The 21,468-nt window shown below is 37.1% G+C and overlaps 4 protein-coding genes across 5 annotated transcripts; 1 reads left to right on the top strand and 3 right to left on the bottom strand.

Annotated features, from left to right (window-relative positions):
* Positions 1-3,299: 3,299 nt before the first annotated feature.
* On the bottom strand, positions 3,300-5,045 carry LOC117614120. Its single transcript, XM_034342817.1, has one exon. The coding sequence runs from the start codon at positions 4,949-4,951 to the stop codon at positions 3,701-3,703; it is 1,251 nt and encodes a 416-aa protein (XP_034198708.1). The 5' UTR covers positions 4,952-5,045; the 3' UTR covers positions 3,300-3,700.
* Positions 5,046-7,759: 2,714 nt separating this feature from the next.
* LOC117623684 lies at positions 7,760-10,288 on the top strand. Its single transcript, XM_034354688.1, has 2 exons — positions 7,760-8,971; positions 9,394-10,288. The coding sequence occupies exons 1-2, from the start codon at positions 8,047-8,049 to the stop codon at positions 9,885-9,887; spliced, it is 1,419 nt and encodes a 472-aa protein (XP_034210579.1). The 5' UTR covers positions 7,760-8,046; the 3' UTR covers positions 9,888-10,288.
* A 943-nt stretch (positions 10,289-11,231) lies between these two features.
* Positions 11,232-13,101, bottom strand: LOC117623663 (SUMO-conjugating enzyme SCE1-like). Of its 2 annotated transcripts, XR_004585203.1 has the most exons (6): positions 12,744-13,031; positions 12,556-12,639; positions 11,950-12,102; positions 11,754-11,867; positions 11,502-11,656; positions 11,232-11,412 (listed from the first exon to the last, which is right to left on the bottom strand). XR_004585203.1 is itself a non-coding variant. In XM_034354687.1 (5 exons), the coding sequence occupies exons 1-5, from the start codon at positions 12,810-12,812 to the stop codon at positions 11,594-11,596; spliced, it is 483 nt and encodes a 160-aa protein (XP_034210578.1). In that variant the 5' UTR covers positions 12,813-13,101; the 3' UTR covers positions 11,247-11,593. The 2 variants fall into 2 exon arrangements, 1 of the variants encoding a protein (XP_034210578.1); XM_034354687.1 differs by having other exon boundaries at positions 11,247-11,656; positions 12,744-13,101.
* Positions 13,102-13,383: 282 nt separating this feature from the next.
* Positions 13,384-18,380, bottom strand: LOC117623647 (long chain base biosynthesis protein 1). Its single transcript, XM_034354686.1, has 13 exons — positions 18,189-18,380; positions 17,580-17,780; positions 17,385-17,479; positions 16,906-16,997; positions 16,460-16,553; positions 16,299-16,371; positions 16,019-16,151; positions 15,279-15,453; positions 14,868-15,008; positions 14,677-14,772; positions 14,338-14,479; positions 14,023-14,150; positions 13,384-13,934 (listed from the first exon to the last, which is right to left on the bottom strand). Exons 2-13 carry the CDS (start codon positions 17,683-17,685, stop codon positions 13,758-13,760), a joined length of 1,452 nt encoding a protein of 483 aa, XP_034210577.1. The 5' UTR covers positions 17,686-17,780; positions 18,189-18,380; the 3' UTR covers positions 13,384-13,757.
* Between the last annotated feature and the right edge of the window lie 3,088 nt (positions 18,381-21,468).

The following is a 21,468-nucleotide window of genomic DNA, read 5'->3' as shown; positions in this document are numbered from 1 at the left end:
CTCTTGTACGCAATCCTCTTGTACAATTTTACATTATTTTGTGCGCTCAGGTTTTGTTTGTGAAACTGAAATAACTGGACCATACTCATGTTCTTGTTGTATCTTTTTTCTTCACAAATTTTTTTTTTCTTCAAAAAGTCACTTTTAGTTTCACTAGTTTGTCATTTTTATTTTTTTGTTTTAATTTAGTCAATTTTTTTTTAGTGGTTTCAATTTGAAATAATTCAAGGACAATTCTCAATTTCTATTAAATTTGTTTAACTCCTTTTTTAGGCAAAAAGTCACTCTTTTTTTAGAAGTTAAAAAAAAGCTTTTTCTTCTTCACTCTTTTTTTATATTCTAATTACTCTATCTAATATACGGAAATGAGAATGAACTCGGATGTAAAGGAGTGAACATACTATCTTAACAAGCTTATTATATTTTCACACGGTTTTTTTATTTACAATCAATATTGAGGAAATGAGAAATCAAACTTAAAACCTCATAATACAGAAATAAATACCCTTAATTACTTTAACTAAAAATTCCTGTTTCTATTTTTATTTTTATTTTTATGAAGGCTAAAAGATCCTTGTTCTTTTTTCTTCACGCTTGGTTTTGCTTTATTTTTTTTCTTTTTCAACTTGTTTGTTGCCACTTGCGATTAAAAGTAACAATCAGGACCATGAAAGAGGTGGCCATAGAGGTCGGTGATGGATATAGACAGATGGCAACATCAACAAGTGGAATTGTGGAAAATAGGAAAAAGATAGAGTTGATAACTATAAAATCAGTTCGGTTCAAGTTATTTCCCCCAAAGACCTGTCACTTGTTTTCTATATAGTAATGTTTCCTGTATTAATGATAATTAAAATTCCCTTTTTTATTTAATTTCCAAAATACTGCCTCCACAAAATTTTGTTTTATTATATTATAGGCTAGCTATTGGCAGGGGCCACCTAAAAGAAATGATTTTTAGGTACGTGTCAGCTGTGCAGTGGCTTGTGGATAATTATTGCGGGGTGGTCAAATTGAATATTGACTTCAACGCCATGAAAAAGTTTTAGGCTGCAATGGCACCGCCTTACTAAATAAAACAATAAAATATAATCCAACAGCAGTGGAATGAGGTATTCTGTGTCACTCGTTCATATCTCATATTTGGAAGTTGGAGAAGGCACCACGACGCTTTGAGCTACCCTGCCAAATTCCAACCTGTAGACCTCCTTTTATTTTATTTTATTTCAAGTTTTAGAAATTAAAGTTTTCTCGAAAAGCCAAAAGGATCCAGTCAAGTGAAAAATGTCTTTAGTTTTCAGAATAGTGTTTTTAAGTTTGAACCTCTATAACGTATTGATAGTTTTTGTGAGAAACTTCTCTCTCTATATAATTTAGACTATATATATTAAAATTTTCTAAATAAATAAAAGATTTTAATAAATAAATAAATAAATATTTTGTTTGGGTTGTCCTAGGCCCTAGTGTAGAAGCCCATAGGGTGCGACGAATCTTAACCGTTAAAATGGGCCATACGCAAGTCCCCCACCACCAGCTGAGAACAAAATAGGATTATTGTGTCACTAGAAAAAAACAAAGATATCATGGCCCATGGGACGATGTTTTTTCTTGGGCACCCGCCAATGCCACACAACCGACGGCAACGGAGAACGAGGTTACAAAATTCCAATTTCCATTCATTCATTATCGTTTTCGTTTTGGCGGTTGGAAAAGCAGAGCAAATGACGAGAAACATGGAAAACTTCAAGTTTAAGCTTGGCCTAAATGGACATCAAGACGCATACGTTATTTATTACAATCTTCTTCTTTTTTTAAATTATATTTTTTGGCTGTCGACAAAGTTGTTGGCATTTAGAAATGAAACACATCGGGTGACGTGGACAAGTTTGAGTACCTTTTATTTATTTTTTATTTGAGAAGGGATTATATATATATATAGTGGGACGTGGGGCTCGCCAACTTTGGGGATTCATTCAGACTTCAGTCGGCAGCAAAGAAACTAATGGGAAAAAAACAAGGGATATTGCCTCCTTCCCAAAACAATAATAACATGAAAACACCAGAAAATATTATTTAAATAATAAGTAAATGATTCTAATAGTTGTCTCGTTGGGGTTTCTTCAGGTTGTCTCTGCCTGCATATCAGTTTCTGTCATGGACAGGAATATCTTGCTTGTCATTTAGGCATATCATAATCATACTCATAACTATTCTAACATTCAATCACTAACAAAATTAACACACACAAAATGCACATTTGCGCCTAAAAGTTTATGCCTTCATGGGAAGCATGACCTTTGTATTATTATTATTATTATTATTATTCCAAATGAAATGGCTACTAATTACAGAGCAGTTCACAGAGTCAACTTACAACATATAGTATCGAAAATCTTTACGCTTGTTCCAAATAAATTGCTGATTAACTGATCTGACCTCTGTATTAGGATCCAGAAGCTTATGGCCAGAAACCTCCACCAGGCTGATAAGGCCTTCTGCTACTCAGGAATGATGAATACCTGTATAAAGAAGATTCATAGAAAGCCATCTGCAACCCCAACATTGGCGCCCGTTGCGCCTATTTACGATCACCAAGCCTTCATGATGATAGAATTCCATGACATTGTTTTCGCACACCACACAATTAATGTTGGGTGAACCAAATTGTAGGAAGGAACTATCAGTGTTTGCATATCAGTATCAAAATTTCATACTTGAAATATAGAAATGCCATTTGGCTGCTATACTAGAGTTGCCCCTAACAACGAAAACAAGTTAAAACTCAAACTATATAGATGTAGGGTCTTTCAATCTATAATGTTGAATGAAGCTTCAACGAAGAGAAAGGAATTGTTGTATATGCATGTAGGCTCTTACAAAGTATGCGATCTATCAAAGCGTAGCGTGATTAGGTATCCAATTTCTGTCCCAGCAAAATTATAATAATTCCAGGTTTTAGTTATTACAACAATTGTATGTATGTACTTCCAAGTGATTCCAGATATGGAGAAGGAAAAGCATTTGAAACCAGTACATACAAAGCATTTGACAACATCATCCCAATAATATTTATCTTTATCTAATTAGCAAAAGAAACGTCAGTGGAAAAAAAAACTTTGGGATTGAGGGGAAATGGAAATGCCTGCAGTTGGTAAAATGCAACTGATCAACCATCTATTGCAATTGTATATTTCTAAGTATCCATAACCCACAAAATGGCATGTCTAGGAAAAAGCATGATTCAAAAGCTCAAACAACAAATGAAATGCAATGTTATAATAAACATAGATAGCTAATTGTGATAGAATTTAGATAGTGGATTACTAATTATTAGGGCAGAACCATAAGCACTAGTATTCATTTCATACTAAGCTAAAGGAAATGTAAACGAAAGAAATTTGGAACCTTCAAATTGTGTATGATGAAGAAGGAAATTCTGGCCATACATATCCTGTGAATTCTTAAATGAAGAAACTATAAACACTTTACATGGTGAAAAAAACCAAGTGCATCCTTGCCATGAATAATCAATTAGAATAGCCATTCCTTCCTCATCTCCTTGTATATTCCTATACACCCCCAATGCATATTTGCTCAACCTCAGAAAAAAAACTAAACCAGTGCCACAATTGAATCAAAATGGCCTCAAAGTATCAGTTCAATGACATGCCTGATCCAACAACCAACTAAGTTTGCCATATCAAAAAAATCCATCTTCCTCATCTGTTTCCTCATCCTCACTATCCAGCAAATAGTCCTCACTATCTTCACTATCCCCATCGTCTTCCACCCAATCTCCTTCTTCCAATTCCCCTTCCGAAAAAGCCGAAATCCTCATTCCACTAGACAGGGGCCTAGTAACAACAAGTTCATCAACCACATTGTCCAATTCACTGCCACCATCGAAAACCGAATGCGAAAACAACCCATCACCCTTATCATCATCATCCTCATCAAAGAACTCACTTCTCCTCCTTTTGGGTACCAAATCCTTCTCTGAAACCTCCCCATTTTCGACCCCAATCCAAGGCACCCAAACATCCGCGTGCCTTCCCAAAGCTCTGTCAAAATCCCCCACCACCACAGTCCCCAAGTTGGCCTCTCTAGCCTTCCTCAACATCTCCGAAAAATCTGAATCGTCCGAAACCAAGAACAACCAGTCAATCCCACGGCTCATAGAATGCTGCATTTGCCTCTTCAATGCCCAATCAGCAGCCTGAGGCTTGTCTTCCACAGTCTTCACAAAAACACCCGCTCTTCTTAACTCCGAGGCCAACCCATACCCAACCTTGGGCTTGATCAAAGACCTCGCAGCCTCATTGTACTTGTGGTTCCCAGATACAAACCTCTCCTTAAAACGCTGCCGTTTCTTCCCTTTCAGAGACCTCATTCGATTCAGCTTCTTCTGTCTCTCCCTCTCGTGCAGCTGCTTGAAGTGCTTCTTCAAATCCAAATTGGACTTACACTTTCGACCACATACTCCACAAATGTAAGGCTCAGAAGGAATGACTACACCCTTGCGCTCCAATATGTCTAATTGTTTGCGGTCGCGGCGTTGTTCGATGACCCACTGAGGCAAATGATCGAACGCATGGCGGTTGGCGTAGGCTGACGACTCTACGACCTCACCGAAGCGCTGAGCCACCTGTTTCAGGGCCATGGCTGCCTGGTACGGCGGCCCGCGAGGGGGTTTGTTGTCCAAGTCCCATAAGATCACCACCTTCTTCTGCTTCGGAGTGTATATGCCTTGCTTGTTCTGCACCATGTCAATTTCGGAGTTTGCTGCTGCCTTGATAGCAACATAGGTCCGAGTCCTTGTGCTTAAGGTGATGATGGGTTGGGGTTGAAACGAGCGTTTTGAGTTGAAGAAGGGAGAGCGGGAGGAATGGAGGGAAAATAGAGGGAAGGGTTTATAGGGGAAGGTGTGTATTGGGTTGCAGAGGAGGTTCATGGTTCATTTATGGCGGTCACTCTGTCACTGTAAATGAGAGGGCGTCTTCGTCTTGTTGCTTGGTTATTTTGGTTGCTGTCTGCAACTCTGTTATCCGTTTGGGATATTAAATGGGTATATCCGAATTGATCCATTGGGATTTCAACAGTGGGCCTTCTTCACAATTTCAGTCTGAAAAATTAAGCCTACTGTTATATGAATGGGCTTTCTTAGTTGCCCAATTCTGAAATTTCATTTAGCATTGTACAATTCTTATTGCGTCGAAATGCATTCAAAAATCTCACTTTTAAACTCAATTTTCATAACATTAATCCTATTTATTGACTGACATGTTATAATAGTTGTCAACAATTTCCCTTTTACTCATTGATCATGAATCTAGTGGTTTTTGCTAAAAATGTTTACTCATTATATGATGATGTAGTTTTGACGTCTAGTGGAATGTCATTTGGTTTGGTTTCCCAAGTCCTAGATTATCCTCCTAAGGAACCCTAGCCAATCATAGCTAGTGGCAACTATGTCTGTGAGAAGAGAGACAAATGAAATGGATGAGCTCTTACTTAGATGGTTTTGCTTGGAAATGTTGTGCCATGAAAAGGCTTTACTATTTTCAGGTCATTATCCTCAATGGTGGCTTTCATTCTTTTTCTTGCTCTTTATCAGTATACACTTTCTCTTTTCCTTTTTTGAAAGGTTCTTTTGCCATTTTCAAGCTCAGAAAAAGAACAAGACAGAATTGCTTCATATCATCCAATCCCATAACAATCTTTCCATCACAAATTACTTTATTTTCTGTGTTTAAATGGTTTATACATAACTTTTTTTGAACATGGGTTTCTGTAATTTTTTTAGTACAAGTGATGGGGAAAGGGGGTTTACATACAAATATTCATTGGGTGCCTTGAAGTTTCGAAACCTCTGCCACATGAGTGTAGATGAAAGAACTCAACCAACTGAGCTATATCCCAACAGTAAGTTTTATCATCCAAATTAGGATTTGTTATAAAATTATAGACTCCAATATGTATAATTTGGTGAGTCCTTCAAGATTGTGCTACGGGCACTAAGGATATCCTTGATTATTTCCTCCTTGATTCATGGCAGTTTTCTTCAGAATTATTATTAATACAGTCTTTATCCTCAACGATTACCAGCCCGAAAAAGCATGGCAATTATATAATATAATTGAGATGATTAGTCACAAGATGATAACTAATTATTTATTATGTCTCTTATTTAAATTTTGCTGATGAATGATAAGGAATTAAGTGAACAACTTTGGTGGGTCTTCTATAGTTGAGTAGCTACCAATCCCGATTTGCATTAACATACCTGAATAATGAAATTAGCTAGTACGGTCCCAATACTTAATTATGCAGACCCCAAAGCTTGGTTTATAGTAAATAAAGATAAAATCCTGTTTAGTACTAAGCAAATATATATTAAGAAAAGTTCTGTTTTTAAGTCTTTAATTTAAAGCTTTGCATGTTACTAACTTTCACTTTAGCTTCCATGCTAGAAAATTTAATCACTTCCTTTTGGCTTGGAATGGCAGCAGCAGCTGTTAGAGTCACCACATGAAGATCAAAGCAAGGATTTTTGGTTTGAATTTTCAAATGTTCCTTTTGAGACAATTATAATAAAATATGGTAGTAAGTGGGCAGCTGATGTATTAGTGTGTGTGCGCCATCGACATTGCACATAAAAGATAGTTGTTTTAAATAGAAGAATTAGGGTTATCTCCATGAATATATTTAATTGACCATCATTAAAGAAAGAAAGGAAGGAGGGTCACTACTATAAATACAGTTTAGTGCTATGCATGTTGAATGCACCACCATCACCATCTATTCTACCCAGTATGTGCTTGACCAAAACACAAGTTTGCTTAACCCCAAATGAGACCAATAAACTATATTATAACTTTACGTTTCGATGTGGAATTTATAAATATTTGTCTGTAAATTTATTTCTCTCATTCAAACGCAGAATAAAAATTCATTTTTTTCATCATTTTTTCCGTATAGCGTATTTCCTAAAGTAGAAAGGAAATTAATTAGTGGATTTGGTTCCAAAATAGAGTAGATAGTACTAAATAATCCAACCTTTGAAAAATATTTCATGAAAATTGAGACCTACCATATTTTTGAGTCCAATCACTGTAACAAAGAAAAAAAAATTCGATTTCCATAGATTACCTTTACCTATATCCCCGATCTTACGGCCTCTGTCTGTCCTTATAATCTCAAATTACCTTTTAGCATTGTGGTTGAAGCCTTTTTAAGATGACTTACTGACTTTCATTATGCGGATAAGCATACTTAGCTCCCGTAAGCATAAAGGTGGCAAAATGGAACCAACTGCCATTCGACAAGTAACTACCAACTGCTATAAATTCTGCAGTTTCTTTCACCTTTTTGTAATTTTATTTTATTTTAACATCCCCCATCCCTGCATCATGCATGCACCCAAAACCTCTCAATGTCCCCTCTCATAATCCGAATACCAGACAAGAAAAAATAGGCCAAAAGAAAAGAATATTTAACCCCCTCAGTAAAAATATTTTTTGACCTTTTGGCTTTCTAGAAGTGCATGCCAAATAAAAACACAAAACATATCCTGATTCTTAAGCATCCCTCTGTCTCTACCTCTTTTGAGTAAAAAAAAAAAAAAAAAAGAAGAACCATAATGAATAAAAAACCAACGCGTTTTTTTTTAATGACGAAAGACTGTCGGTTCCCATAAATTAATTAAAGAAATTAAAAGTCTCTGTCTTTGAAAAACGTTTAGCCCATCTATCAGGGCAGGACTCACATAAGATGTGCCATGCCACAATTTGCCTTTGCCATTGCCATTGTTTTAATGTTTTCTCTTTCTTCTTATTATCATGTGCCTCTGTTTTGTTTGCTTAGACCACCCTCTTCCTTCCTGCCTTTCTTGAACCAGTCTTAGTCCACGCCTGCCTTTCTGGGTTTCTCCTTGTGATTTCTCTGCTCTTTTATCAGAACCAACCTTTGCCTTTTTTTTTCATTTTCTGATTCGTTTCACAAAAAGAACATAACTTCGATTAGCCCATTTGGGTGGAGATTCAAAAGATGTTTGGATTGGTACATGGTGTGGTGGTGCTGGTGTGCATACCAATTGTTGCAGTCATTGTTGGTCTCGTTTTATGGCGATGGAATTGTTACAGGAAAAATAGACAAAGTGTTGGTGGCAGAACGGAAAATACTAGACCTGAGGGCTTGCAAGCTGGGATTGCAAAGCTTCATCATCATCAGCCAGCTGTTTTAGAAAGCAAGAGACCAACAGGAACCAATTACTATCGACGTGGGGATTCAGGGAAGCCTCTGTTTAGTTGGGCTAATCATCCAACGTCCATCACTGATGCTGTCGAAAATGGATGGTCTCGATTCGCTTTCACAAGTTTCATGTCATCCCCTTCAACAAAATCAAGGCTTTTGGGTTTGTGCGCGGTTGGTGATCAGAGAATAAGGGAGACAGAGCCGGAGATAAGCTGGGAAGTGTGTCAAGGTTCAGCTGATTTCATGCAGAAGATTAGGCTAAATTCTGGGTTGAAAAAGGTGTTGAATTTAGGCAGTTCTAATTCTACGGCTGCTGCCTCTGTGATCAGGACAGCTCTGCCTTTGCCAGGCCCTGCCTTGGGGAACAACTCTTTCCCTCAAGAAACTTATTTTGAGATCACAATTTTGTATTCTCGTGGGGATGAATTGAGCGAGTCAAATGGGAAGGTGAAGGAAGGTGAGAAGACTAAACTCATTCAAGAGACTAAAGAAGAAAACCCAGGTTCAGATTCTTTGGTTCATGTCACTAGCAGTCAAAGAATCAGCAGAATTGAGGAATTAAAGCTGAGTGTTAAAGAGGATCATCATAATCATGGCAAAGGTGAGGCCATTTTGTTGTCAGTTGGGCTCACTGTAGGAGGCTCTCTTCCTCTCAAACTTCCAGGCAGCTACCCCGGAAGCATCGGATTCGGCTCCAATGGTTCAGTCCATCTTGATGGTAATTTAAATTTCCCTTATCTCTTGCATTGAATTTTACCCAAGATGATGATGACGAACAGATGACCACTGTGCTCTTTGCAATGTGCATTGTCTCTGGACAGCTGAGTATGATAGTTCTCTAGTTTTGGGTTTATTTTGGCCCAAAAAGAAACAAAAGAGAGTGGCAAACCACCAAAATGAAATAAATCTCTCACCTAAAGAATCTCTGACAGCCCAGCAGGATGTCATGGATTATAAATGGAAATTAATGTATGGACCCAGTGCATGGTGCCATCCTTGGTTGTATCTGAAGTAGGTTTGGAGTGGTTGATAAAACTTTTAACAAAAATAAAAATAAAAGGAAGAATATTAGTAGGTGTAGTTTACTTCTATTTTTAAGAACATTACAATTACTTTTAACATGGGTTCTTTTTCTTTCAGGGATTAAACTTGTCTTTGAATCAGAAAAAGCAACATGGGGAAGAACAGACAAAGTCATTGGGTGTGGGTTTGATCCTAGACAAAAGAAAGTATACTTCACTGTAGAATCAGAGCTGGTCCATGTGATCCATTGCAAGTCAGAGGAATTTAGCACTCCCCTCTATCCAACTCTTGCAGCAAACACTGACATGACAGTCTTGGTCAATTTGGGACAAAGTGTCTTCAAGTATGCACCAGCCAATGCCCAAAGGACACCCAATCCTTGCTTTGTTGGCCCTCTCGTTAGATCCTCAGCTGCTGCTTTTTATGAAGACAGCATGGAGCTCTTCTCAATGGAAAGAATTGACTCTCAGTGGCTCAACAGATGTACAACCAAAGGCAGCCAAAACCCAAGTGCTGCAAACCATGAACTGGAGTTTGATGAGGAATCTGAGGCTGATTTATTTGAGATTGTCTTGGAGAGTTGTGGTAGATCCCCACACGTAGTATCATAGAAACAAAGACATATACATACCAATATCACTAACCAGTGCCAGAAGTATCAGCAAGGATAGATTTTTTTCCTCTGATTTTGGCAATCGGCTATATGCAATGCTTGTGGGAGTGAGGTGGATTTGCTGTCCTGTCTGTGATTTACATCTGTAGATTCTGCGTTAGCTTGCTCGTCATGAAAATATATAGATAGAAATAGGTTCATACACCGAAATTCTTATTATTTTTTTCTCTCCTTCTGATTTTGTTGGTCTGTATCTTTTTGCTTTCTGCAGGAGAACATTTTATCTTCTTCCCCTTTGTATATAATATATTCCAAAACTCAAATCTTTTATTCAAGTTGTAACTGAGCTTTGATACGCCTTGGATTGTATTACAGAAGCCACATGATATTCATTGGCAATCACTTGTACATCGATCAATGGTTGGAATTTGCTTGATAATAAAAAAGTTTCACACTGACATTGCCATGCTTTCTGCAAAACCAGCCAGCTCGATTCCTAAACCCTGACAGGAATTTACATGTTGGGTTGCATACTCAGTGATTGTCAGATCAACTTGCCCACAAGACAGAAACAAAATTAAAGAAATNATCATGGCAGACTACGTGCAAATTTAGTGACATTGACAGGGAGGTTGAAATGGATGCCTGATGATTCTTAAGGATGTTCAAATGCTTGACAAAAGTGCTAGTGAGAGAATTTGATAAAATAAAAAAAGTGTAGGTGAGAGAAAGGACATGAGATAGGCAGGAGGTGGGGCTTGGAGTGCATTGTAGACTTGCTGCAACGTAGCTGACAATTTGATGAATGAGGTTGACAGAAGTGGGGAAAGAAACAAAAGAAATGAATTTTATGAAACAGAACCAGGACCAGGACCAATTAAATTTCTCTAGAAAAGAGCATGAATAAAAAGTCCAAATCCCATTTCTGTTGATTAAGTCAGTTGACCAAGTGCAGATGTGACATTCTCTCCCAGACATTAGAGTAGTTACTATCGATTGTATAAAATAATAAGAGTAGTTACTAAAATAAAATTAAAAACTGGTCTGCTCCGATTGTAACGGTAATTTGGGCTTCTTGCCGAGTCTTGTTCAAGAAGTGAGGTCATAGCATACACTCATGGCATATCTGACACTCAACTTGTGCTTTGTTAAGGTAAATCTACCTAAACAGCAAAGTGAAAATCCCTCTGTTTTCTTATTCAAATGAATGACATTCAAAGGAATTGGATTGGATTATGCATTCAAAGGACTTGGATTGCATTATGCATTCCAATCTTTGCTCACAGAAAGAGGCCACAAACCCATTCCCCCTGTTCTGATTCGAAAACTCCGCCGAATATGATTTTCCAAATAACAATGGCAACAATAAACAATCATCAGAAGGACATTAGTCAATATCATCGCTACATCAAAAACTGAGTTTTGAAGTTTTAAGGTGCATAAGAGCTTCTACTGTCCACGAATTTTTTTAAACTTTCATTACAATGAGAATAACCATGATACATACGATGGCAGCACGTCCACTGCCAAAACAGCAACGACCATAAATATTTATAAATAAATAAAAACTATCAAGTGAAATTTGCAAATTGCAAGTCAACTGAGAACGCACTTATAAGGTTGATCAAGTCTTGCAGAGAGCGGTGGGCATGAATTTCTTGAACTAATCAATGAGTTGATAATCATATATAGTAAAAGCACACATCAAAGAACAGGTGGATATTGCTTTGCCTGCTGCCGCACTCTTCGCTTGTACTCAGCCGGTTCCTGCACATTGGGGTCAAATTGCTCAAACATAGGTCAAGTTTCACAAGCTGTCACAACAGAGAATATGCAGCAACTAGAATTCAATGTAAAGTTAAACCTGGATGAAGAGCTGATAACCGTCAGTTTGTGCTGGATCAGCAGGGTTGGGTTGATCTAGCAAATCCTGAATGCCTACTAGGATTTGCTTCACTGTAATGGCTGGCCTCCACCCCTGAAAAATATGTTCACATTAAAATGAATTCACCAATTACCACAATCTCCATCGACCGGTTAGAGCAGTGCTGATTACTTACACTGTCCTCGTTGAGAATCGAAAGACAAACAGTTCCAGAAGGATAGACATTGGGGTGGAAAAAGCCCTGTGGGAACTTACACTTAGGGGGCTTGCTGGGGTAATCCTCACTGAAGTGAAGTGTAAGTGGAAAGTAGCCACCTTCCCAATCAGTCTGCAATAGCAACAAGATCAATACCAAAACAAAAAACAAAATTAAAAAAGATATTAAGAAAATTTCTGATATGAATGTTACACCAGCAACCAGTAACCACTATCATGAAAATAAACTTTCCCAATGTCAGTCTCTATGAAGCAAAAGATGTGAACTTATCTTCGGTAGAATGTGTTCAATAAGTTGCTATAATTAAATTAACACTCCTCCCACCTCCAGTATTCATTCAATTATTATTAGCCCCTCTTATATAGTTTTCAGATACTCTACTAGAATAAGTAGAATAAAATCTCTGACGGCTTTGATCATACGTATCAGAAAACCCATAAAATTTGAAAACTGATCTAATGTAACACAACAAATTCTAAATTAAAATCTCAAAAGGCCCCAACTTTAGCTATATCTCTGATTGTCCTGCAAAATTCTCAGAGGAAATAGAAGAAGAGGACTCACAGAGCTCTTGCCAGGGATGATGCACTGCCAGATCATCAAATTGATGGCGCCATCTGGACCAGTCTCTGGCTTCGCCACAAAACCCTAATTTTAAAGCATAAAAAAAGGGTAAGGCGTTGAAATTGAAATTTTAAAATAATTTGATAACAATAAAAATGGAGAATTAGGTGATGGTTGTAAGTACGGACATGGGGGTGATTCTTACGCCAGGCTTTTCGCTCCTCGGCGAGACGACCGCGCGCGATCCCTCCGGACATTCTCTCTCTTTCTCTCTCTGTGTTGTGTGTGTGGCGCGAGGAAGAAGCAAACAAGACCTCTTCTGTTCTGGCTAGGAAACAATCAATCAAATGTAGTTTCTCGCTCTTTCTTCTACGTCGTCAAATTTCAATGATAATCCACGAAGTTATAGATTGAGTAAAGTACAACAATTCGAGAAACTTCTATGCGCCAGAGCAGTAGACCCGTACCGTACAACCATAGAGTCAATCTTACGCGGATTCTGCTCCTTTTGTCGGTCCAAAAGCGCGGGTGTGTGGCATTTTTTTTCTTTTCATTTTTATTTTCCTTTTAAAGTAAAACAAAAATACGTAGATGTGGGCCGGGCCGAATAAGTGTGCCCGTCCCGTCTTCCGAATTCGATCTTCCTCTCTGTACATTATAATAATTTAGAATATTATTTTATTAAAAAAATAGGTTTTAGGTGATAGTCACTCTCTGTGATTTTTCGGCCTCGTACCTCAGTTCATAAGACATCCGAGGGGAGTAAGAGGTAAGGATATCAAGACATTCAATTCACAAGTAACAGAGTCATGCCTTAACACATTCGCATATCCAAAAGGTAGAATGATTGATATTTCCTTCATTCCCACTAAAAGGGTAAAGAATTCATAAGACAGCACCAAGAACAACAAATGTACACGAGTGACGTGAAAATTTCCACGGCATTGCGAACAAATAAAAAATACACCTGTGTTCTAGACTGACTTTTCACATGTCAAAAAAGGGACAAAAAACACTGCAATTTTAATTTAATCATATCTCTATCGCATAAATTATCCACATTCGAAGGCCTTTCTTTGTTAGTCTGCATTACAAAACTGTTCAACCATCGAAGGGCATCTTCACAAAGACACTGGGTGTGCTCCTGCATCCAGATCCTGTCCAAGTGCATGTGTAAGCGAGAGAAATCAGGCGTCCACCAGTCAAATATGATCCTTCAGCACCGATTCTGCAACCCTTTTTAGCGATTCGGATGCCTTGAGCAGATCAGATTCCAAATGGGCAGCAGAAACAAACAATCTAATTCCTACGGGCAGACGACATTTATCAAGGGTTGACCTTTTGGAGGTCACCACAAAAATGGAATATTCCTTCAACAACTGCAGAACCACAACCATTGTGAATAAGAAATAAGAGTAGCAGAAATTTATTCAGCTAAGTGTAATTAAGATACAACCATTTACTTACACGGTCAGAAATATCTTCAAGGAGTTGTAGGTCACTCTTCACGGAACCTGTTGACTTCTCTAGTCTAAGAAAAACAATGGGTGATTCAGGATTGCTCGCTAATGAGAGGCCAAGTATACCTGACAAACCTGAACATCACAGCACATTTCTCAATCAAGAGCATCACAGTGTAAGGCAGGTGGTAAATGATCTACCAAAGTAACAGGGATGCCAAGGCAATTGATCATCGATGAGTAAACCACAGTGATGAAAACTATCCAGATAAGGAATACAAAGCAACAAACTATGCATGTGAAGAGGAGACCAAGAACAGACCTTTCCATAATACAGCAATGTTTTTCTTCAGCTTTGTTATCAGATCAGGGTTTTCCTCAAGGACATCAATGGCAGTAATGGCACCACTTGCAAGATATGGGGGCAAAGAAGCAGAAAAGACGTACCCAGAACTGCTCAATCGCTGCCAAAGACCATACCCCAAAATTTTATTGTTTTGGAGATTTTGGAAGAGAAAAAAATTTAATAAAGTGTGTGTGTGTGTGTGTCTGCATGTACATACAAGTGTGGCATCTACCAGCGCAATGATGATCTACTAACTGGTTAGTAGTATAAATTCCAGTAACCAAAATTCAGTTTCATAAATTTCAATGACCATACTTGGTGATCAGTGACTCTAGCACTTCCAGTGCAGAATCCTCCTTCTGTGGCCAATGCGTGTCCCATTGCAGCAGTAATAATATCAATTTTTTCTACCTGCAATATCACACCACCAGAAATCACAAACATATAATAGATCAACAGTTAAGGGAGATTGAAAAAAAAAAAAAAAAAAGATTTCTGAAAAATACCGGAACCCCACAGAATTCAGTGAGACCTCTTCCAGCTTTTCCAAGCACACCAAATGAGTTGCTCTCATCCAATACAACACGAAACCTATATTTCTCCTTCAATTTAACAATCTCGTCCAAGGGGGCTATTTGGCCAGAATTCTGCAAATTTTAGATTAGAATAATAAATACATAAAAGTCAATAATATTCCAAATAGGAATCAGCATACTTATAATTGCATCAGCTACTTCAATTCTCAGGAAAACTCGGGACAAAATGCTAACATGCCAATGGCAACATTCATGGCTAAAAAGACACTTCGTTCAATTTCTAAAATAGCCCTTGCTTTTAAATTGCATTTTCGTCTTGCCGCTAATATAAAAACCATAATTAATTAAATGAAATTTGATACACTTAATAGACTGAGATACCTGGTACACAGCTTCAACCACGATGTAGCGCCTCAATTTCTTAGCCCGCTGATTCTTCACAGTGATTTTCTCCAGAGTATTTCTTAAAGATTCCATGTCATTGTGCTTGAAGTACACAATTGTACTTCTAGAAAGATATAGACCATTTTGAATTCCCCAATGGACTCCTTCATCCCTAGAAAAGGAAAAACATAAACCGCTTTACATGTAAATTCATATTTAAACAGAAATTTTCAAGAAAGCTTTTTAGCAGCATAAGCTCCATGAATGCTAGGATCAGGAAAGTATAGCACCAGAAAGTTCACATACATATATAGTACTTCAAAAATATCAAAACAAAGCTTAAGTATATTGAACTCCATGTATCTAGACAAAGTCATACAATAAAAAACCAGTGGGCATCATATTTCAATAAAAGTTCTTAAATCAAGCAAAGAAACAGAGGAAAACAAGTAATCAACGCAGACTAGAGTAAAATCATAAGGTTCACGAGTAACTCTTCAGTAATTTTAGAGGCCTTAATCTTGAACCATAATAACAATTAAAAGATTCAAGCATTTGCTTAAAGTATAACACATTTTCCATGTTATCCATATTTTTTCCTTTCATGACAAACTCTTCAACTAAACAAAACAAGTTCTACAACACGAAAAAAAAAAAAAAAAAAAAAAAAAAAAAAAAAAAAAAAAAAAAAAAAAGAGACTGGAATACTTAAAATGAACAATATTATGCATACTCACACAACAATAATATCTCCTTTCTTGCAAAATGCGGGAATTGCACTGAACATGGTAGACAGTCCATACGAATAGACAATTGAGTCAGGAGTTCCCAAAAACTTTGCTATTCTTGCCTCACAATCAAGGTGAACATCTGATACAAAATAAAATGAAATAAAAATTATAAAATAGACTGCGAGTTGTCTACCTTTATAAATAAATAAATAAATAAAAAACTAATATTAAATATATGAAAAGAAAAAAAACATCAATACTTTATCTCATGGTAGTTGAGGCATACCAATTGTTCCATAAAACCCACGAGGACCACAGGAACCAACACCATATTTCTCCAATGCAGAGGTACATGACTCCTGAGATTAGACACTGCTATAAATGCTCTATTTAAGCAATTGTTCATGAAGAAAAAGTATATCAGTAATTTGAAAAGCTATCCCTTACAAGTAATTTCTCATGTCCTATCAATCCAAGATAATTTGCTGCAGCAAAGTTCACGACTTCTTTACCATTGATTATTGCATGTGGCCCTGCAGCACTGAAAAAATTCCACTCATTAGCAGAAATCTTTAGAACAATGAAGACATTGTTCAATTTTCACCCAAAACCTTAGAATATGAATTGTAGAAAATCCACTAAAATGCTTTGCTTACACAAGGAACACCAAAACTTCCTCACATGGGAAAAAAATTATTAGACACCAGGGTAAAACATGTAGAAAAAGATCCAGGACCATTTTGTGTGGGAAAAACACACACTATTGTTAAAGGAACTCATCTCACTCTATTTTCAAGAAATTTGGAAAAAGGTACATACAAATCAAAGCATATATTTTGACCACAAAAATATGGAGATCATTTTATGACGAGATTAGGACTAATCTCACTCACCTTTCCAACACTGGGGGTTCATACTGCATCTCTTCCGTGATAGGAGGAATAAGAGATTCAGGAACCCATTCCTCACATAGCTCATCTATTTCCTACAGATATCAGATACACCAGCCAAGTTCAATTAAGAAACCAGGATACCCCTCAGATAAAAATCAGAAGCATACCATACTAAACCTTTTCAAGGGAAAGTTAAAATGTGATAAGCACAAAACATGTAAAGTGGCATCACTACAAATTCCATTCAATGAGACAAAAGGTTAACGCTAAATCTGTCCGCATGCATATTTTTTCATAAAAACCCCACTACGGATATAATCTAGACATAACAATGCCTCGGCACTTCTCCCATCCTTACTTTGTTAATTAACAAAGAAACTGAAACCATTCATTTGGAAAAATTGAAAAATAAAATAAGGGGTGCAGGCAAAGAGATAACTATTCAAGGAGACAAAAGGGTTGCAATCTCTCATACAAACCTTCTCTGTTAAAGGCCGCTTAGGTGGCTTGTAACTTTTCTGGGAAAGTAGAAAAACAATGACTAAGAAAAGAAGAACTTCTACAAATAAATGTCCTGCAAGAAAAAGGCCAAATAAACAAAACTTTGTTCAGCACAAACATTATTTTACGTTGGTAAGCAATAAGCAGTTATTAGGATCTCGAGAAGCTAGTACCGCCAATAGGAACTCCAAAAACAATAGCTCGAGAAGAGGGAGCATCCAAAGTCGCTGTCACCCAATCTAAAGTAGCATTCACTATGTTCAGAAAACTTGATGCCATTTTACTCGATATCTCAATTCAATTAGCAAAGAGGCTTCAAGCATCACTTGTGTAGAAACTCATGCACTTCCATAGGCAGCACAGAGACCTTTTCCCTGCAGTGAATACCGTTATTCACTAATTACTTATTCAGTAACAAAAACTTACAGAATCACAAGGTCATTCCACGATTGTATTGTACAATAGTTCAGCTCACTACGATGAGGCAAGCCACAACAAGAGTTCTTCAAAGTAAGCCCATCGAGCTTTCCAATTATTATGCGCTAAAACTAGTAGAGTAGATTCGAAATTCTGCATGCAAATCTATTCTGGACACACACACACACATATATATTTCGCAGGAAAGCATGGTGATTTATCAATGAGATCCAAAAGCTAACAAAACCCTAAAGTCACTTGCCTCCAAAAAGAAATTAACCAAAAATTCGATTCTTCATCGTTATAATCAGTCGTCTAAGTATAAGATAAATACAGAGAGACAATGAGGAGACGACTGAAAGTACCTGACGATTGAGAGGGCGGAGATGGCAGGAGTTGAGGGCGACGCTGCAACGGAGCAAACGGAAGAGGATTGTGATTCTTCTTCCCCGCCCTTCGCTTCTCTCAGATTCAGATGAAAATGAGGGACAGGGTCAACCACGTTGATTATTCGTCTGGCAGACAAATTTTTATTTTTATTTTTTCTAAATTATTATTATAGTGTTTGGCAGACAATTAAATTTTTTAAATTTGAAGGATTGTGTTATTTCATCGTATTACATGGTGCGTCTATAAATATAAAGATGTCACTCCACCATGGTCCTCGTAAAATAAAATAAAAAAGTGAGGTCCATATCATGTGAATGAAAGTGCTGTGACACTAAATTATTCCTAATAAAACCCAACATCATAATGTTGGTCTTTTCTTTCCATTTATGTTGGTAAGCAGGGTGATATAGGGTGTTATTAGAGGTGAAGTTTGTGATTTGAAATGAGAATGGGGTTGAATGTAGGATTTTACAGGAAATTTCATTGAGGCTGAGCTCTATGACTTGTACAAAAATGGAAACATGAAATTGCACTTGTACGAGTGTATGATTACTATTTTAAAATGTCAATAAGAATTTCCTTTGTAAAAATGAAAGTGGACTATGCATTGTTGTTTATATGATTCATAACCCAATATATATCTTTTACAGTTTCACCTATTGTTCGATTCGGTAAGGTTCTTTTGATAGTATTTTTAGATAACTTTAGCATGAAAACTTATAATTTTGTTGTTGTTGTGGAAGTTATAAAAACAGATTTTGGGCCTTTCAAGAATCAAGCATATTTATTTGCCGATGGTTTGGCTAATTTGATCCCACCGTATAAGGTGGATATGTTGGGCTGTTCCCGTTTAGTTGGTTTTGTCATTTGATCTTTGGGCCTCCATAACACCAAAAATGTTGGCCCAAAATGACCCTATGGAGAACAGATCGTCCACCAAGCCTGAACTGAAAATCTTTTGGGCAACTTTAGACCAATGCAGCCTCTGCCTTCTCTGTCCAGGCTTTGGTGGAACCACCATTGCATGCTGAACCTCGTCGGGGCAAAAGCCAGGACCTTGGCACCAATTAAAGTGATTAAACTTGAAAAGTCATGTCCTGAATAAGATTTAAGGAGGACCAAAATTGCTATTGCCTTATCAAGAATTCTACAGGGCCTTATATATGTTCTTAAGTAAGGCTCTTAATCGTTGGATCAAATTGGTTAGCTATTGGATCAAGTTGGTTAGTCTGATTCAATGATTAAGAGATAGAATCTCATCTAAGGGTCATATATAACGCTCTCACTATTAAACGAGTCATTGGCTTACAAATTAGAAGAGCACATTCCAGTTGTGCAATTTCTCTGTCCCACCGAAAGAAGAAAAAAAGCAACAAATTTGCGTCATCAATCATTTAACATTTTAATGTGAATGGATACCAGTCAGTAAAGTGTGGGTTTGCCCATCTTAACTCATAAACATAATCCCAAAACCCACCTAAAGACAGGCACAGTGCTCTAGTATTAAGACCATTTAGAAAGAAAAAAAAAACCATCATGGAAATACTAATTAAGACCAAATTTTGATGGAAGCTAATGATGAAAATTTTCAGAGCTAGCACATGCTGTGTCTGCTCCACTCTCAATGCTTTTTACACTCAGAGCTAGAATATGGCGATGCAGAGAGGGAGAGAGAGCTTTAGAGGCATAATATTGCAAAGTTTATCCAAGACAAGATATGATGGATTGCAAGCAACTGTTAAAAAGAAAGCACAATTAGATTGCATATTCACTTTGAAATAGACAAGAGGGCCACTTTAATAATTGTGCAATTTGGAATCATATCTCTCTCTCTCTCCTATGAAACCATAATTCAACAAATGTACTTAAACAACGTCACTGCTCACTCCTCAGTGACTAAGAAGTGGCTGATTGGACTGTAAGATAGTCCAAAATCTGTTTAATTATAGTGCTAATCATTCTGCAAAACAAGATAGGATTGCTTGTGATGATGATCAATGAACAAAAGGGAAGAGTGAAAAAATTGGGGACCTTGAGATCAAAAGGAGGTGTGGGAATAATGGTGTGATGTAAAGGTGGTGGAAGCATGTGATGCAAAGCTCCACATGGTAGAAAGCACAAGGAAAAGGGATGGGAATATAATAAAGAAACACACTGCAACATATGCAGCAGCAAGCGCCCTCTGTCTGAAGCATAGATGAAAAACTTCAAATAAATAAAAAAACCCAAAATCATGTGGTCTAATGAGAGCTTAGTATTGGGTTACAGTTATTTTTAATTTTTTATGAGCAAGGTATTTGGATGGCCCAAAGCTAAAATCTTTTCTTCAGCATTGCAGAAGAAAAGGAAAAGAAACATGCCTTACTTACTGGTCCAACTTTCGGATATCAAACTAAAATGAACCCAAACACTCAAGTCGGTGCCTTGTTTAATACAGAATTATAAGCAACCAAATAGTGTACAGTGCAGCACACACAGTGCCATGGTGATTTGGTTGCAGGGAACACATCAGATACAGAGCTGTTTCCATATTGGCAGTTAATTTAAATGGAAAAGGTTTAAGCTTTTGTTGCCTCAAATTCCAGCTTTAGTAGTCAAAGTGTCATCATTCAATAAAGCAAACGTTGTTCAAAAACTTCAAATTCCTTAAAGTTGATTTGGTTAAGCCTAACATTAATTTCTTGATGTCAATGAAGATCATCTTGTAGGTACATAAATGTTGAGATTATGATAACTTACACAGTTAATCAACAAACTTAAGCCTTCCACAACAAACAAACAAATGAAATACAATATAAATATAAAGTGGGGCCTCATTCTAGTTGCTTGGTCTGCATCCAAGCTAACGGTCGAATTCAGAAAATTCAATAGATGGGAAGTTAGGTTTGGAACAGAGAGGAAGCTTGGTGTTGGTGATCATTTTTTCAGCTTTCCCTTTCCTTTGCTTCCCTTCATTCTGAATAAAGGATTTCTGCAGAAACAATTGGTGTGTGAAGCAGCTTGCTTAACTTGCAGTCTACCACTTCAGAAAAAAATAATAATAAAAGAACCCCCCCAAAAAACCCAGGAATCATTTTCCCATTCCTTTGCTGCATCAAAGGGATTGCAATCCCAACAACAACAGAGTTCTGAATAATGGAAGCTCTGGCTGCCTTAACTTGCATATCAATAATTTCATATTCGAACTTTCATATCACCGTGGTAGTGTGTGTTGAAAAATAATAATGAAAGCTCTGAATTTGGGCCAAGTTCAAT

This window comes from Prunus dulcis, chromosome 1 (assembly GCF_902201215.1).
Source record: "Prunus dulcis chromosome 1, ALMONDv2, whole genome shotgun sequence".
Lineage (NCBI taxonomy): Eukaryota > Viridiplantae > Streptophyta > Magnoliopsida > Rosales > Rosaceae > Prunus > Prunus dulcis.
Note: the sequence above shows the minus strand (reverse complement) of the source record. Positions and strands in the feature narration are given on the sequence as shown.

Coding starts and splice junctions, on each gene's coding strand:
- LOC117614120 (XM_034342817.1), bottom strand. CDS start 4,951: ATGAACCTCCTCTGCAACCCAATACACACCTTCCCCTATAAACCCTTC.
- LOC117623647 (XM_034354686.1), bottom strand. CDS start 17,685: ATGGCATCAAGTTTTCTGAACATAGTGAATGCTACTTTAGATTGGGTG. Junction 16,998..17,384: donor AGCGGCCTTTAACAGAGAAG/GTTTGTATGAGA, acceptor TGATATCTGTAG/GAAATAGATGAGCTATGTGA. Junction 14,480..14,676: donor CTAGAGTCACTGATCACCAA/GTATGGTCATTG, acceptor GGTCTTTGGCAG/CGATTGAGCAGTTCTGGGTA.
- LOC117623663 (XM_034354687.1), bottom strand. CDS start 12,812: ATGTCCGGAGGGATCGCGCGCGGTCGTCTCGCCGAGGAGCGAAAAGCC. Junction 12,103..12,555: donor TCATCCCTGGCAAGAGCTCT/GTGAGTCCTCTT, acceptor TTGCTATTGCAG/ACTGATTGGGAAGGTGGCTA. Junction 11,657..11,753: donor GTTATCAGCTCTTCATCCAG/GTTTAACTTTAC, acceptor CCCAATGTGCAG/GAACCGGCTGAGTACAAGCG.
- LOC117623684 (XM_034354688.1), top strand. CDS start 8,047: ATGTTTGGATTGGTACATGGTGTGGTGGTGCTGGTGTGCATACCAATT. Junction 8,972..9,393: donor TGGTTCAGTCCATCTTGATG/GTAATTTAAATT, acceptor TTTTTCTTTCAG/GGATTAAACTTGTCTTTGAA.